General features: G+C 49.8%; 1 protein-coding gene across 1 annotated transcript in view; it reads left to right on the top strand.

The window, feature by feature from the left end:
* The first annotated feature begins 699 nt into the window (after positions 1-699).
* Positions 700-16,116, top strand: part of LOC111161029 (NHS like 2) — a 252,260-nt gene continuing 236,843 nt past the window's right edge. The window contains exon 1 of the mRNA XM_022524478.1: positions 700-979. Coding sequence (XP_022380186.1) covers positions 700-979 — 280 coding nt within the window. The remainder of the gene's footprint in view (positions 980-16,116) is intronic.

Below are 16,116 nucleotides of genomic sequence, written 5' to 3'. Positions count from 1 at the left end.
TGTTTGGGAAAGGAAAGTTAGATGAATGAAATCAGACTATTCGGTGGGTCTCTGCCGATTAGTTGCTGGTGTGGGTGCGGGTGCGCTTGAATTTTTATTTATGAAGGGAAAGTTTAAGTTGCAGAAACAAAGCAGAACACAACTTTTAACCATCAGTACTAAGACTCGAGTTCCGCAGGAGGACGCGGGCACACAGATTGTACAGAACATACCACACACACACACACACACACACACACACACACACCCGTCACGCAAACATTCCTTCTTTCACGCTCCAGCTCGCTCTTTTTACTCCTACTTCCCTTTCCCTCCTCTCCCGGATCAAGCGTTAATCTGCGAATCTCTGACCGCAAAAGAAAAAAAAAAAAAAAGGTGGGTGGGGGGATCCCGAAGTAGCAGAGCAAGGGAGGAGGAGGTGGAGAAAGGCGGGGAGGAGGAGGAGGAGCCCTGCGAACCAGAGTCAGAGGGACTGGTGGCTCCGGCGAGAGTGCAGCCCCGGGGGGAGCGGCGCTCCAGGCTGGGAACCCGTCAGCCCGCCCACCCGCCAGGCGTCTTCAGCGCCCGCCCGCTCGCGGGCCTGCGCCCGGCCTGCTACACCCGGAGCTGGGGCCGCAGCTAAGGGGCGCTCGGGCCAGGGGCGCCCCTCCGGGTGAGCCAGCCGCGCTGCCGGGCTGGTTCCCCGCGCCAGCGCCCGGAATGCCGTTCTACAGGCGCACGGTGGTGCCCCAGCGCCTGTGCCCGCGCAACCCGCCGCAGCCGCTCGCTGAGCTCCGCGACGTGAGCCACCTGGCTGCGCTCAGCCTGCTCCGGCAGCTCGCCGACCTCTGCGGCCACTCTCTGGCTCTGCTCGAGGACCTCGAGGGGCACCTGCTGGCCTTGGGGCGCCGCACCGACAGCCTGTGCCGACGCACCGTGCGCCTCCGCCGCCGCTTGCCCTGCCGCCTGCTCGGCCCGGAGGACGACGACGAAGAGCTAGGTAAACCGCGCCCGGGCGGCTCGCGGCCCCGCGTCTACCCCGCCTCTGGGGGCGCCAGTGGGCTCCCGGCTCGGCGCCCACCCCCTCCCCGGCCCTCCCTGCCCCTCCTCCTCCCTTCCCTCCCTTCCCTTTCGGGGGTGAGGGGATCCCGTTTCCCTGACTCCCCATCCGCCGCTCTCCCTCTGGGACTTCCTGCTGCTGGAGCCGGCCGCGCCGTCCCGAGGGACCTGGTGCCTTCTGGGGACCCGTTTTCTGGGGACCTAGGGGAAGAAGGCGGGGGTGGGGGGGGACCCGCGGGGTTCCTGGGAGCCACTGGGTCCGGGACGGCTTCGGCGCGGTCCCCAGGCCCGGGGCGTCCCCGTCTCCGCGGCGTCGGGAACCAAACGGCCGCACCGCCGGTGTCTTCGCACGGGTCTCGGAGCTCGGCGGCTTCGGAAAGCGCGCCCGGCCACCTTTGCGGCCCCAGGAGCTTAGCGGCGGTGCCCGCTGGATTTAAACCTGCAACTTCGCGCGCAGCCTGTTCGCCGCTCGCACTCAGAGGAGTGTCGGAGCGCCCTCCCGCCTGCTTCTCCCCGCGATTTCAGGGTTGGCGATTTCAGGGTCGTTGCTCCTGGAGTGGCGGGAGGGGTGTGGAGGAAAGGAGGGACTGCCTCCGGCTTCGCTGATTCTTGTGCCTAGGGTCTCTGGCTGCACAGATTTGCTTGAGAGGAGCACTTAAAGTGACTGTCATTAGTTTCATGATTTGTTTAGGAATTAGCCATGCCTGAGAAACTCATGCCCTGGCTGAGAATGCAGTACCCTGGAGATGGTGCCAGGGCTGTGCGAGCCTTTGACCCTTACTACTTTGGACTTCCGAGTTTCGAATGGGGAATCCTCACTTGGTGGAAATGCACTGCTCCCTTAGAGTGTGGAACTCGTGCTGAAAGCAAAGGGGACTGAATATGCTGGAAAAGCCGACCACAGCTGGGGCATGCCAGGTACCAAGGCCAACTGGCACCCCCAGAAAGGGGCGAGAAGGCACAATGTGACCAGAAAGTTTCAGATGGAGGCAGAAGGTGGCTATGGGTTGACTTTTGAGGGCAAGACTCCCCTGCCTTGGGGAAGGATTGGCTGGGCCAGCTCCTCTCAGTTGCAGGCACCACCTTGTCCTGACCCTTTCTGGCAGGACAGGAGTCAGAGGTCCTGCGACCCCTCTTCAGAGAGGCGTGGGACTTCTGAGATAGATGGTGGAGGTCACTAGTGGAGAAAAATGAACTGGGTCCTGGGTGAGCAGGAAGGTGGAAGACACAGATGACTGCCAGATGGAATGTAGACATAGGGTGAGAACCCTCTGCATGGCAGGGGACCAAGAGAGCTGGGGCCCTGGGTCTGATTAGTTCTCAGTTGACAAAGAGGGTAAGAAGGTCACTGTTGATTTCTTTTCTTTTCTTTTCTTCTTTCCTTTTCTCTTCTTCCTCCCTCCCTCCCCCCTCTTTTCTCTCTCTCTCTCTCTCTTTTTCTGTCTCTCTTTTTTTTTTTGCCTGGGTCCCACTGACTACCAGGATTAGCCCAGGAGAAATTTGGTAAGTCAGCTCAGGGAGTAGTTTTCAGAATGCCCACACAGCTTACAGAGAGCCACCTACTGAGTTCAGCAGGGTAAGATAAGGACAGAAAGGAGGCTCTGCTTTACCAGCTTGGACCTTTCCATGCACTGAATTGGCGAGCCCTTTCCACCTGAGGGAAGGCATGGCTTCACCAAGTCACCGTTGGGACCTAGACCTCTTCAGTAATCTGCTGGTTTAGAAGGAGATGGATTTGTGCAATGGGTATCTTTTCAAGGAAGGGAGCAATTCTGAGGAGAAATGGCATTGGTTTGGTTTCTTTGAAGTTCGTGGGAGCCAGGAGAGTGGCCGTCTCTCGTCTCTGACGTGTCCACTTGCCTCTGAGAGGTCCATGTTTCTGAGGGGTCTCTGCACCAATGGAACCCAGCTCCCTTAATCTGGCAAGAACTTCTGGCTTTCCATTTTCTGGTCTAATGCCCTACCCTAGACTCCCCTTGAGGATCCCATGGCACACTTTTCTCTTCAGGTGCTTTGACTGCGTATCACTTAAATTAGGCCTTCCGGGCAATGATCTGAGCATTAAGTGCCAAATGCAAGGAGAGATAGGGAGCAGTCAGTGCACCATCTGGCCAGCCCCTCATCACTCAGGTATAAGCTCCAAGAAGGTGTTCAGCAGGCTACATATTATATTTTGACCCCAAATAAATATCCAGCCCGCCTTTTAAAAATTTTTTTACTGTTGTCAGGTCTTGTTCTTTTTTTCTTCCCAGTGCCTTTTCTCCTAGCCCTCCTACTCCTTTACTGACCATCTTGCTGGTGGTCAGCACTCCCCAGTCAACATTTTACCCTATGTATCCTCCATCTGGCTGGATTCCCGCCCCCCCCCTTCTTCCTTTAGCTATTTCTTTGACCACGGGGGCAGGCAAGAACTGGGTAGGAGGAAAGAAGGTTTGGAAGCCACATAACTGGAGTGAATGACACCTGACAGGCCAGCAGCTTGTAGCCTCCCTGCAGGGGACAGCTTGGCCGCCACCTGCAGGAGCAATGGCAAGTCAGACTGGCCCAGAGCCTTCAGGCTTGCAGAGACCAGACCACATGCTTCTACCGGGCCCCTGGGAGGCAGCAGAGGGAGGAGAGGGAGATGAAGGAGGAGAAAGTTGATGCTGAGGGAGTCTGAGGTGCTCCTCTCTACAGCCAGGGGTCACAGCCCTGCCATCTTCAAGGTTACAAGGGTGGGACTGGGCTGGGCCGGTTGCTTGGCAACACCACCTCCTTCACCGAAGGCTGTTCTTCGGTAACTTGAACCCCTTTGAGACTGCCCTAGAAGATCTTGTAACCGGCCCGAGGTGGGGGATGGGAGGGTGGAAGGAGGAGAGGGCATGCTGAAGGATTGCACCAAGCTCCTGAGGTTATGGATCTGTGGCTTTTGCCACACCCGTGGCATGGCCCCGCCTATAACTGGAGTCTCTCCTCGAAACTGGCTTTGAATGTGACCTGTTTTATTGCATTTGGGTCTTCATCTCAAGGATGGCATGGTCAAAGCCAGAGGGAAATAGCTCCATGCCTGCTGTCAGATGCTGAGTCAATCCAAGCTTTCCAATTCCTCCCTCAGAGATCTAGTTAATGTTTGTAGGTGCTTAAATGATCATTACAAAAGCAATCAGCCTGTTGGCCTAGGGGTATAATATCTCCGGAGCGAAAAAGGAAGTCACCAAAGCACTAGATACATGGAGGTATGTTTAATAACGCTGGGGAGCTCTTGTGTTACGCTAGCCTATGAACTTGCTATGGGGAAAGATGCTCTGTTCCTTCTTGCAATTATTTTGGCTTGAATACAGCCAGTTGGGTCAATGGTGGAAACTCCCCTCTTCATCTTTATGTAAAATTCCCACCTCTTGGTTTTTCAGCTTTGTGGCAATTTTGGCTCCAAATCAGAAAGGACAGCTGGTTTATTTATGTTTAAATCATCGTTCCAGGGCAGGAGGAGACGATTGTAAATCTACATGGAGATGAGAAAAATGAGAGCTGCACCTTTAGACTGCAACCAGATTTCCCATTCGATGAAGTGTCATGGACCCTGAACCTGACTGTCACAGCTACTGAGGCGGGGATGCGGCCTGCTTGAGTTTGATGGAGCAGGGGGAAATTCCGGGACTTGGAACAGGCACTTGCCAGAGCTCACTTTGTTTCTGTCCTACCTGTCATCCCCAGAGACCCTTGGGACACTGGCTTGACAGGGTGGGGCAGGCAAGCAAGTAAGCCCATTTTCTTTTAAATACCATGAAATTCCTGGTCTGCCCACGTGGTATTTCCATGTGTTGAAAACGTCTTCCCTGGAAATTTGGACACCAAAATGTCTACTAGAATTTCCTCCACCTCAGAAACAAGAAATTTAATCTTTTTTTTTTTTTTTTTTTTTTTTGTTGTTGTTGTTGTTGTTGGACAAACGAGCAGCTAAGGTGATAAAAGCGTCAGGATGACGGAATAGTGGAGTAGAGGAGAAGATTCAAGTTACGGCTTTTGGGCTCAACTTTGACCTTTATGCAGTTGACTGTGTGTCAGGAGGAGAGGGGTGAATTTGCATCATCTGCCACGCACTTCTCTGGTTTGGGTGGAGTGGGTTTATACAGTGTGGCACCAAAAAGTCGGTCATTAACCATTGTCGGTGTCCCGACACTTGACCACTGAGGCCCAGAAAAAGGAAGGGACTTGTCCAAAGGTAGCCAGCTGGGTCAAGCCCATTAATAGCCCTAAGTGCTGCAAAGATTATAATGTCTCCCCATATGTAATTCCAAATGAAAGAAATGCTAAACCTTCAGATAAAGTGTTATTGGCGGGAGCACCTGGGTGGCTCAGTCGGTTGAGTGCCCGACTCTTGATCTCAGCTCAGGTCTTGATCTCAAGGTTGTTGAGTTTGAGCCCCATGCTGGGCGTGGAGCCTACTTAAAAAAAAATAAATAAAATGTTATTTTTGAGATTACTCAGAGTTCCACAGGTATGTTGAAATTAAAATGGCTTATAGAGTTTTTTCATTCTTTCATACTCCTGTTGCCGGGGACCTAAGCATATACTTAATCTCCCCTTTGAGGAATGTGGCACCTGCTAGGTCACACGGCAGATAAATGGCAGGAAGCCTTGATCTAGAAGCCAGGCCTCCTGACATCGAAGCCAGTGCTCTGTGCCGCTAAGTTCAAAACCAGCTGTTCCTTGAGAGTCACCACCCTGGCAGTTTTTCCAGCTGGAATTTGTCCAGGATAATGAATTACTCCTGCTACCTTTGCCAACTGAGGGATGTTCTAAAGAATGAGCTCCCTATGGTTTCTGTAGTTGGGACTTGGTGGGTGAGCTAAAGGTGGAAAGGAGGAAGGAAGGTCAGCCTTGCATCCTGTAGGGGATAGATGTGAGGCAACAGGCTTCCTTGTTAAAACGTAGTCTCCTTTAAGCTTTCAGTGGGAGATAGCTTAGAAAGAGACCCTTCAGGTGGGAAGGGGCGGCTGGACGTGTGACCCCGACATGGACTTCTGAAGGTCACCTTTCCAGCGGGGGTCTTTCACTTGTAATCCTTCTGTCCTCTTTATACTCGCTATTTTCCCTTACAGCTTTGAATCCAATTGTGGACACTCCTTGTCACACACCCACATCATGACTATTTTCTGTTATTATAGCCGAGACTGGTTGGCATTTCCAAAGGCATTTTTATTAAAAACCAAGGAATGAGAAAGTAAAATTATTACCAAAAATGTATTTAGCGTACATGTTTCCAAGGTGTGGATTTATTATTCTTCAAAGCTTAAGAAACTTAACAGGCTTATTAGCTTTGCTGCTCTATATACCCTTTCTGGAGGCCTCAAATCAACTTATCCTCAGGTCATTACCTTCTGGCCTTGCAAAGAGGACACAACTTTGTCTGGGTCCCCTTACCTTTCCCCCTGTCACCCTTGTGCTGAGTGCTAAGACTCTGAGGCAAATGAGACCTAGTCTCTCTCTTCAAAGAGCTCCCACTGGAGCACCTGGGTGGCTCGGTCGGTGAAGCTTCCGACTCTTGATTTTGGCTCAGGTCATGATCTCAGGGTGAGATCGAGGCCTGCATCAGGCTTCACACTCAGTGTGGCATCTACCTAAGATTCTCTCTCTCCCTCTGTCCCTCCTGTCCCTCCTCTCTCTCTCTCTCTCTCTGTCTGTCTCAAAAAAAAAATAAAAAGAGCTTCCACTGCAGGGGTGGGTGCCATCTCATTTCCTGTCACACCAACACATGGTGCCAGGGTATCAGGTCCTTTCCTCCTCCAGGTGGGGGAGAGCTGATAGCCAGAACCAGGACCCCAGTTCACACCCCAGAGGATTTTCCATTCGGTCTGGTTTGGGGTCCAGGAATGGAACTTGGACTTTTAGAATCCCCTGTGGTAAAAACAAAAATAAAAACCAAGCAGTGACAGACCGCTACTGGGAATTCAGCAGTACTTTCACATGAATCTGTAGATTTAAAATTGATGACCTATCTTTCCGCATAGGCAGAGTAGTGCTTATTCGGTAGGTGGACAACGCTTGGTGGATCTGCAGACTCCCAGACTTGGGATAATGCCATGGCCTTCTAGAATCATCTTCTCTTCTACTGGAAGCCACTAGCTTCACCTTGATGGTTCAAGCTATCAGCTCTTTCCTGCTCCACAGAATTCCATGATTTCACTCTGACCAGCTCTCACTGAAGTTTTCAGGTGAGAGCGCCCAGGATGGTCACATCTGAAAGGACAATGCAGCATGAATAACGCCACAAAGAGGAGGTGTGTTAACTAAGTGTTGGCACAAGTAGGCTCGCAGCAGGTGCTCTGTGTGCAAGGCAGTGGGTCTGAACATGCATCAAGACCCTAGGCATCAGTCTTTTCACTTGGGAGGTTTGAGCAATTGGGCAGCTCCCTGTCCCTCCCTCTCCAAAGTGTGAGCTCCTCAATAGAAAGTGAGCCCCTTAGGGGCAGAGATCTTCATCTGCTTTTTAAAAAACTCATTTATTTATTTGAGAGAGAGAGTGCATGCACATGGGGAGGGCAGAGGGAGAGAGAAACTTTAGCCGACTTCTTGCTGAGCTCAGAGCCTGACACGGGGCTCGATCCCATGACTCTGAGGCCAGGACCCGAGCTGAAACCACCCAGGGGCCCCAAGATCTTCATCTGTTTCTACTGCTGTTTCTCCAGCCCCTAAAATAGCACTTGGCATCTAACAGGCACTTAATAAATGCCTATTAAGTTCAGTTTGTCCCTTTTTTCTAGCCATCACATATTTACTTAATTACTTTTTAAATATTTATTTGAGAGAGAAGGAGAGAGACACAGGGAGAGAGAGAGAGAGAGAGAGAGAGAGAATATGAATGAGCAGGGGGAGTAGGGCAGAGGGAGAGGGAAGCGCAGACTCCTGGTGCAGGACTCTATCCCAGGACCCTGGGTTCATGACCTGAGCCACCCAGGCACCCCGAGCCATCCCATTTTATTGAGCACCTGATTCTGGGCCTGGCCCCGTGCTGGTTTTGGGGAACATACAGCCTAAGTGGAATGCAGCCCTGCAGTCCGGCACGGAGAACATTGAATCGTTGTACTGCTGTGGAGGCAAGTCTGGGGGGTCAAGGGAATGCTAAGGAGGCACACCTGAGTCAGCCCGCAGGCTTGTAAAAGCTTCTGGGACGATGTGATGTCTGAGTTCTGAAGGGTGATCAGGAGCGGGCCAGTTGAAAGAGGAGGAGGAGGAGGAGGAAATTCCTGGTACAGGAAGTAGCCCCTGCAAGGCCCAGGAGATGTGAGAGGGCCGGTGAGGGGGAGGAACTAACTCAAGTGATTCAGGAGGAGAAGGGTGCAAGGAGTGTCTTGACTCAGAATGAGGCCTCAGTGGGGAGGTGGGGTGGGGAAGTCCTCACATCCTGTTTGCTGGCCAAGGACCTGATACTAGAGAGTCTTGGGAAGGTTAAGGTGAAGTTCTAAGAGTAACTGTGGATTTTCTTGTCTGCATTCAAGTTTTCACTGTCCTTGGGCAGATGAGCCCTGCTTCGCAGAGCCAGATCCTGGGTACCTTCCTAAGAGGTTCAGGCCAGGAGGGGCTCCAAGCCACAGTGAGAAAGAAAGAGGGAGAAAAGGCTAGAGTCTCCGTGGCCTCTTCTTTTTTTGTGAGTGGGGACATGGGAGGTTTGACTGTGTCTTTTATTTTTTTCTTTCTAAATAGCATAGGTTCTTAAGAATGGCCTATGAGGGGCGCCTGGGTGGCTCAGTGGGTTAAGCCGCTGCCTTCAGCTCAGGTCATGATCTCAGGGTCCTGGGATCGAGCCCCGCATCGGGCTCTCTGCTCAGCGGGGAGCCTGCTTCCTCCTCTCTCTCTGCCTGCCTCTCTGCCTGCTTGTGATCTCTGTCTGTCAAATAAATAAATAAAATCTTTAAAAAAAAAAAGAATGGCTTATGATTCATCTGGGGGAAAATCAGAAGAATACTTTTTTCTTTGGAAAATGGACTCAAAGAGGATATGAGGTGAAAAAATGATTCAGCTGTTTTTATTTTGACTGAAATTTGCTTCGGAGAACAAGCGTAGTTAACTTCCTGGCAATTTACAGTCAGACTCCAAGCATCTTCAAAATAGCCAAACTCATATTATCCTCCCTAGCTAGCAGGCCCCAAAGGAGAGGAGGGAGTGAGGTCTCCTTTATCAACAGACCTTGGGCTCTCTGTTCTCTGGGAGGAGGCCATGTATCACGGTTGTCAGCAGTTCCCACGCTGGTGTCCTATACTCTTATCCCTTCTGATCCGGTAATTCCACTTCCGGGGCCTTGCGCTCTCAGATATTCTGGGAAGAATGTTTGAGGATGCTCCCTGCATCTGTTGGCTATTTATATTAACTGAAAAAAAATGAAGGTAACTTAAACATTCATCAATAGGGGCATGGTTATCTAAATTTGGACAGGTCTGTATGATAGAATACTAGATAGCTAAGAAAAATCAGGCTTAAAACAAATGTATGGTGATGGGATCCTGGGTGGTGCAGTTGGTTAAACGTTGGACTCTGGGTTTCCGCTCTGGTAGTGATCTCATGGTCATGGGATCAAGCCCCAAGGCGGCTCCGCACTCATTAGTGAGTCTGTTTATGATTCTCTCTCTCCCTCTTGCCTCTGTCCTTTCCCCAATTTGCATGTGTGCAGGCACGCTCTCTCTCTCTAAAATAAATAAATAAATCCTTTAAAAAAAGATTTTTATTTATTTGACAGAGAGAGAGAGAGAGAGCAAGCGCGCGCACGCGCTCAAGTAGGGGGAGCAGCAGACAGAGGGAGAAGCACATTCCCCGCTGAGCAGGGAACCTGATGTGAGGCTCGATCCCAGGACCCTGGGATCAGGACCTAAACTGAAGGCAGAGGCTTTAACCCACTGAGCCAACCAGGCACCCCTAAATAAATAAATCTTAAAAAAAAAAAAAACCCAAATGTATGGTGATAGTGCTAAATGGGAAGGCTGGGCATAAAGTGTCATGTATGGTATTATCCAAAATAGGCCTGTACAGTATTCTCCAAAGCAAAGCACATGTATACGGAAAAGAAACTGGAGGGGTGTATGCCCTCATGTTAGCAATGCTTATCTCGGGGTGATAACGATGATAACAAAAGGAACAGTGGTTATCTTTATGAGATCATGAGAGTGGGTGTGATTCTTTTTTTTCTTGGACCTTTCCACATTTTTCCAAATGTCCTATATGAACGTGTGTTAATGTTTTTAAAAAGATTATATGTATTTATTTGTCAGAGAGAGAGAGGGCACAAGCAGGAAGAGTGGCAGGCAGAGGGAGAAGGAGAAGCAGGCTCCCTGCTGAGCAGGGAACCTGATGCGGGGCTCTATCTCAGGACCCTGGAATCATGACCTGAGCTGAAGGCAGATGCTTAACCAACTGAGCCATCCAGGCATCCCAAATGTGTGTTGCTTTTAATACGCAGGAAAAAACCCCCAATGAGTGCCATGTTAAGGAAGAGAATATTGGAATTTGGAAGCAGCAGCTCTGGGTTGAAATCCCACTTGCCTTGTGCTTATTAGCTGACTCTGGTATCTCTGAGCCCCGCTCTCTCATCTGTAAAAGGGGGTTAATGCTACCCAGTTCAGAGGGTTGTTGTGAGGATCCAAAATAACGTAGGTAAATTGCCTGGTGCCTACACCATGATCACACACATGATCGCTAAATACCAACTTACGGAGCTAACGTTCCATGAAGCTGTTTGAAATGCATGGATGGGGGTACTGTCAAGATGAAGTTATAATAAGAATGTTTCCTAGACAGCTCGGAATTGCAGCCATTCTTCCCTTTTCCAGAATATGTAAAGAATGCCTGTGTGCCCACGGAGGAGCAGCATCTAGCTTTTGAGGCTGTCAGCTCATCTCTCCCAACCCAAGGATTTTCCTTTCCTCTGACCCCTCCCTTCATTCTCCCCCACTGACATCTGTTCCCTGCCTTGCCAACCAAAGGGGGAAAGCATTCTTTGGAACTGAAGCCGAGGCACCACCAAGAGTCCTGGCAGCTATGAGGTGTTTATTGTCACCGAGAATATGTGGTGCTGGCTGACCACAGGACCCGCCAGGCTGGGACGCCAACAAGGGTTTCTGTTGAAGCAGCAGAGGACGGATGCAGGCACTGTCGCCTGCCTTGGGCAGAGCTGTTATGCAAGCATCCTGCTGGTTCGGTTCACCTCTTCCCTTGGGATGTCTGTGTGGCTCCTGGCTTTATGTACCACTTATGCAGAACCAGCTTGCTTGATGGGGGAAGAGACACCTCACAAGAAACTTATGGGGCCTAAGGTGGTTTCAGTGATGTATTTGGCAGTTTGCCCGAGGGTCCAACAGGACTCACTCTTACCAGTATGGATACAGAGTGAGTAAGCCCTGATCTCATGACCAGGCAGCCTCAAGGTCATGAACACACCTTGGTAGTGTCTACAACATGCCCAAACCACCAGGAACTTCAGTCACCTCCCTGGGTAGACTGGCTGGTTGCATTTTCCCCCATTTTTAAATTACAGCCAGAAATATAGACCCTGGCTACAAATCCAAATTACTTGGGGAGCTTAAACAAATTACTAACGCATGACCCCAACCCATACCAGGAAAGCCAGAATTTCTGGGTGATGAGGCCCAGGAACTAGGATTTGTAAAAGATCCCATGGTGGTTCTGATGTGTAGCCAGTGCTGAGAAACACGGTTATGGTATAGATGGCTAAACTGGAAGAGACCAGGTCAGAGCTTCCCAAATTTATTTGACCACATAGTCCTTGAAAAATTGCAATGTATTTATGGATAAAAAGCATGAACTATAATGCAGGTTTAGATTAAATTAAGTGACAGAAAATGGTCTTGCGGATGAATTAGCGGCAAGCAGTAAAAAATACCTTTAGGTAGTGCTTTTTAACTTTATAAAAGAACAAAAGAGATTTTAAAAATGAAAACATTTATTTTGTTAATAAAAAGAATAAATATATGTTAAGGTAAAGTAAATCATATTTTATTGTACATTTTGTGGTTATTAACATGTCATCAAAAACCACTGACATTTATTTATTTTATTTTTATTAAAGATTTTATTTGTTTATTTGACAGAGAGAGAGCGTGAGTGCACGCACAAGCAGTGGGAGGAGCAGGCAGAGGGAGAAAAGGCTCCCCGAGAAGCAGGGGCCCGATGCAGGGCTCCCTGCTGGGATCATGATCCGAACCGAAGGCAGATGCTTAACTGACTGAGCCAACCAGGTGCCCCCAAAACCACTAACGTTTTACTTTTTATTTTTATTTTTTATTACTTTTATTTATAGTTAAATATTTTATTTATCTGAGATATTTATTTTGAGGTAGAGCGAGAGGAAGAAAACAAGCAGAGCAGAGGGGCAGAGGGAGAGGGAGATGCAAGACTCGATTCCAGACTCCTGGGATCATGACCTGAGCTGGAGGCAGACGCTTAACCAACTGAGCCACCCAGGCGCCCCCAAACCACTAAAATTTTAGAAAAGAATGGTACTTTTTTTTTATGTTGCAGCCACTTAATACAACACATGATCTTACTGGTTTGGATCCCCACGTCAGGTCAACCCGAAGTTACCTCTCTTCGCAAGAGAATATAGAGTCTCCTATACACAGGGCTGATGGAGTGCAGGGAAGAGGAAAGACACTTCCACTTTTTCCTATTTAGTGTTCCAAACTACGCTATGCCAGAAATCACAAATAGGAGTTGAAATGGTTGCCTCTGAATCAATGTCTAGCTCTGACTCCATGCTTTTCCACATTTTCTTTTTTTTTAAAGATTTTATTTATTTATTTGACAGACAGAGATCACAAGTAGGCAGAGAGGCAGGCAGAGAGAGAGAGAAGGAAGCAGGCTTCCTGCTGAGCGGAGAGCCCAATGCGGGGTTCAATCCCAGGACCCTGGGATCATGACCTGTGCTGAAGGCAGAGGCTTTAACCCACTGAGCCACCCAGGTGCCCCTCCACATTTTCTGATACGGCCCACGATCTCGTAGTGCAGGTAGACTATTGCATTAATAATAACGCATAAGGGGCACCTGGGTGGCTCAGTGGGTTAAGCCTCTGCCTTCAGCTCGGGTCATGGTCTTACGATCCTGGGATCGAGTCCTGCATCGGGGGGGGGGGGTCTCTGCTCAGCGGGGAGTCTGCTTTCCCCCCTCTCTCTGTCTCTCTGCCTACTTGTGATCCCTCTCTCTCTGTCAAATAAACAAATAAAATCTTTAAAAAATAATAATGCATAATGGTGAGAGCCACTGTACAGATGCATTTAGCACATTTATTTATTTATTCATGCATTTAGCATCTTTAAAACCTATTACCTACTTCAACAAATGCAGTTTACAAGAAAAAGTATTTATCTTCAAGTTTTCTTTTTCCCCTTCATGATCCCAGTAGAAATAGAGTTCTAGAAATTGCATCTAGGCCACTAGCTAACCCAGTGAAAGGAAGAGGACTGGTCCCAAGGCATCTCCAGCGTTGGTGACTGCAGTGACTCCCAGTGAAGAACCTCTCCTGTGGCTATTTTGGGGTCCTTGGGCAACCACTTAGGCTGGGAAATGGCAGCCCCTGGGGAAATGGCTGGGACAAGAGGGATAAGGAAGATAAGGATAATGGGGGCACTTTTAGTATCCTCCTCCCTGCTGCGATCAGAGGGGAAGGATGCTAAAGGCATCTCCAGTTTACCTCCCAAGCAATAACTGATGCCAAGGTTGAGAAACAAGGCATTAAGAAGAGGCAGCAGTGGGGCGCCTGGGTGGTGCCGCTGGTGAACTGTCAAACTCTTGGTTTCAGCTCAGGTCATGATCTCACGGTCCTTGGACCAAGCCCCGAGTCGGGCTCCATGCTCAGCATGGAGTCTGCTTAAGATTCTCTCCCTCCCTCTCCCTCTGCCCCTCCTGTTCCTGCTGTCTCTCTCTCTCTCTCTCTCTCTCTCAGATAAATAGATAAAATCTTAAAAAAAGAAAAAAGAGGCCGTAGCCTCTTCCAAGGAATCCATGTAACAAGGCTGAGGAGCGTGTTTTCAGGAAGAGTTCCGCTCAAAATGGTGAAAATTGAAGAAACAATTCAGTACCAAAAGGTGGGGAGGCTCCAGCTCCCAGGAGATTTTGCCATCAAGAGAGACTCATATCTTGAGGATTCTGGACAGCCGAGCATCACCATATTTCAATTTCTAGCCTGTATTACTTCTTGGAATAATGAGTTACATAAGTTTACTCCCCGTTGTGAATTGGCACAGTGAACTCCCCCCCCCCCGCCCATAATTCCAAGTTAATGAAACAGGTAGATTTAGGAAAGAAGCATTATTGACTTACATGGAGGTTTTCCATTTGGGCCTGTAGTTTCAAAACCCTCTGATGCACGTTGGGGATAGGTGGTGAGGGAGGAGGAAGAGACCGTGAAGGTGAGGACTCTCTCTGTCCCAGCAAGCACGGACTGGACTCCTGTCAGATGCCAGTGGAGCTGGTGGCATATATGGCAAATCGGTCACCCCTCTAGGTAAAGGGATGGCGTGAAGGCGGTCCCCTCTGGATGGACCACTGAGAAAAACCCACTCGCTTTGGTGGAACCTACTGGAACCTCCCCCACTTTTTAGGAACAAAGGCCCATTCTCTGCACATAGCAGTTAGAACAAGTCATTTGTTCTGTTTCTAACTGTTGAAAATGAGAGCATCCTCTGGGTGGAATAGTTTTTATTTATTTTTTTAATTTTATTTTTTAAAAGATTTTCTGTATTTATTTGACAGCAAGAGACACAGCAAGAGAGGGATCATAAGCAGGGGGCATGGGAGAGGGAGAAGCAGGCTTCCCGCTGAGCAGGGAGCCCAAGGCGAGGTGAGGCTCGAACCCAGGACCCCGGGATCATGACCTGAGCCAAAGGCAGACACTTAACGACTGAGCCACCCAGGCGCCCCTGGGTGGAAGAGTTTTTAAAAGTCGCCCTCTCTGGGCATAGTAATTACATAAATGTGCCCTTTCTCCCCGTGCCCTCAGACAGGGCACTGGGCTTGGCTGGGGTTGGTCCCTAACTCGGGACCCCTTGGCAGGGTGCCCTGTTAACCATACAGCTCAGGTAACCGTAGAGGCAGTCCTGTGGTACGCAGGGCCAGGCCAGGCACCGGGCGTACAGATACATGCAAGAGCTAGACCTTGTTCTCCGGGAATTTGTAGACTCCCTCTCCGAACCCCCACCCTCTTTAACTCACCCCATCTGCTGCCAACTCCACCCCTGCTGCATCCCTCCTGGCAGAGTTTCTCTCTATGGTGACAAAACGTCTACCCTCCAGATGCACGGGCTGCTGGCTGTGCTGCTCCTGTCTGCAGCTCCGGGCTAAATGTCTGCTCTCCACAAGGAACAACCAGGGAGAATTGTCTGTCAGGAGGGCTTGCTGCTTCTGGGACCGGGAGGGGCAAATGTGACCGTCGCCTCACCCTTCAATTATCTGTTGAAAAACTGTCGCGAGCTGTCTAGCTGTGCTTTTCGATGGTGGGTTTGGGCATAGCTGGAATAGTTTCCCCTTTAATTTTCGGGTTCTTTCCTGAAGGAAAGCAGTTTATCTCTAATCTGGTGATTTAGAGCTTGCTGCAAGGGCTAATTCCTCCCGAGCTCATTGCACTAAGACCGTGCCAGGCCCGGGGCCAGGGATTAATAACACCAAGTCAATGAGACTTACTTTTTTCTTGAGTCTTCACATTTAGTTGGGAAGACAGTGTGGAAGGAGATAGTCCCACGGCAGGCTGCTAGGTCCTACGTGAAAACACAAATTACAGCAGTTGGTGGGGGCGGGAAATGGGGGGCTTCCATAGCCCTTTTCTGTCTTGTCTTCCAGAAAGCTCCAGTTCATCTGTCAAGACTCCCACTCAACAGTTCCTCCCCCTTATAGCCCTCTCTGACTCGCTCTGCTGTGTTTCTTCTGTGTCTTGGTCCCTTTTGCAACCCTTGGTTTGTCTAGGCGGCCCATCTTGCGAGGATAAAGTTGAGACAGAGAATGCCAAATATGGACCGACCCTTCTTCTTGAATTCATTTTTCTTTCCTTCCCTTCACCACCTCTTGAAAGTAACAGGACCCCTTTCTTTGGACCTTGC

Source organism: Enhydra lutris, unplaced genomic scaffold (assembly GCF_002288905.1).
Source record: "Enhydra lutris kenyoni isolate GAN:26980312 unplaced genomic scaffold, ASM228890v2 scaffoldscaffold81, whole genome shotgun sequence".
NCBI lineage: Eukaryota > Metazoa > Chordata > Mammalia > Carnivora > Mustelidae > Enhydra > Enhydra lutris.
This window is presented reverse-complemented; position numbering and strand designations above follow the sequence as displayed.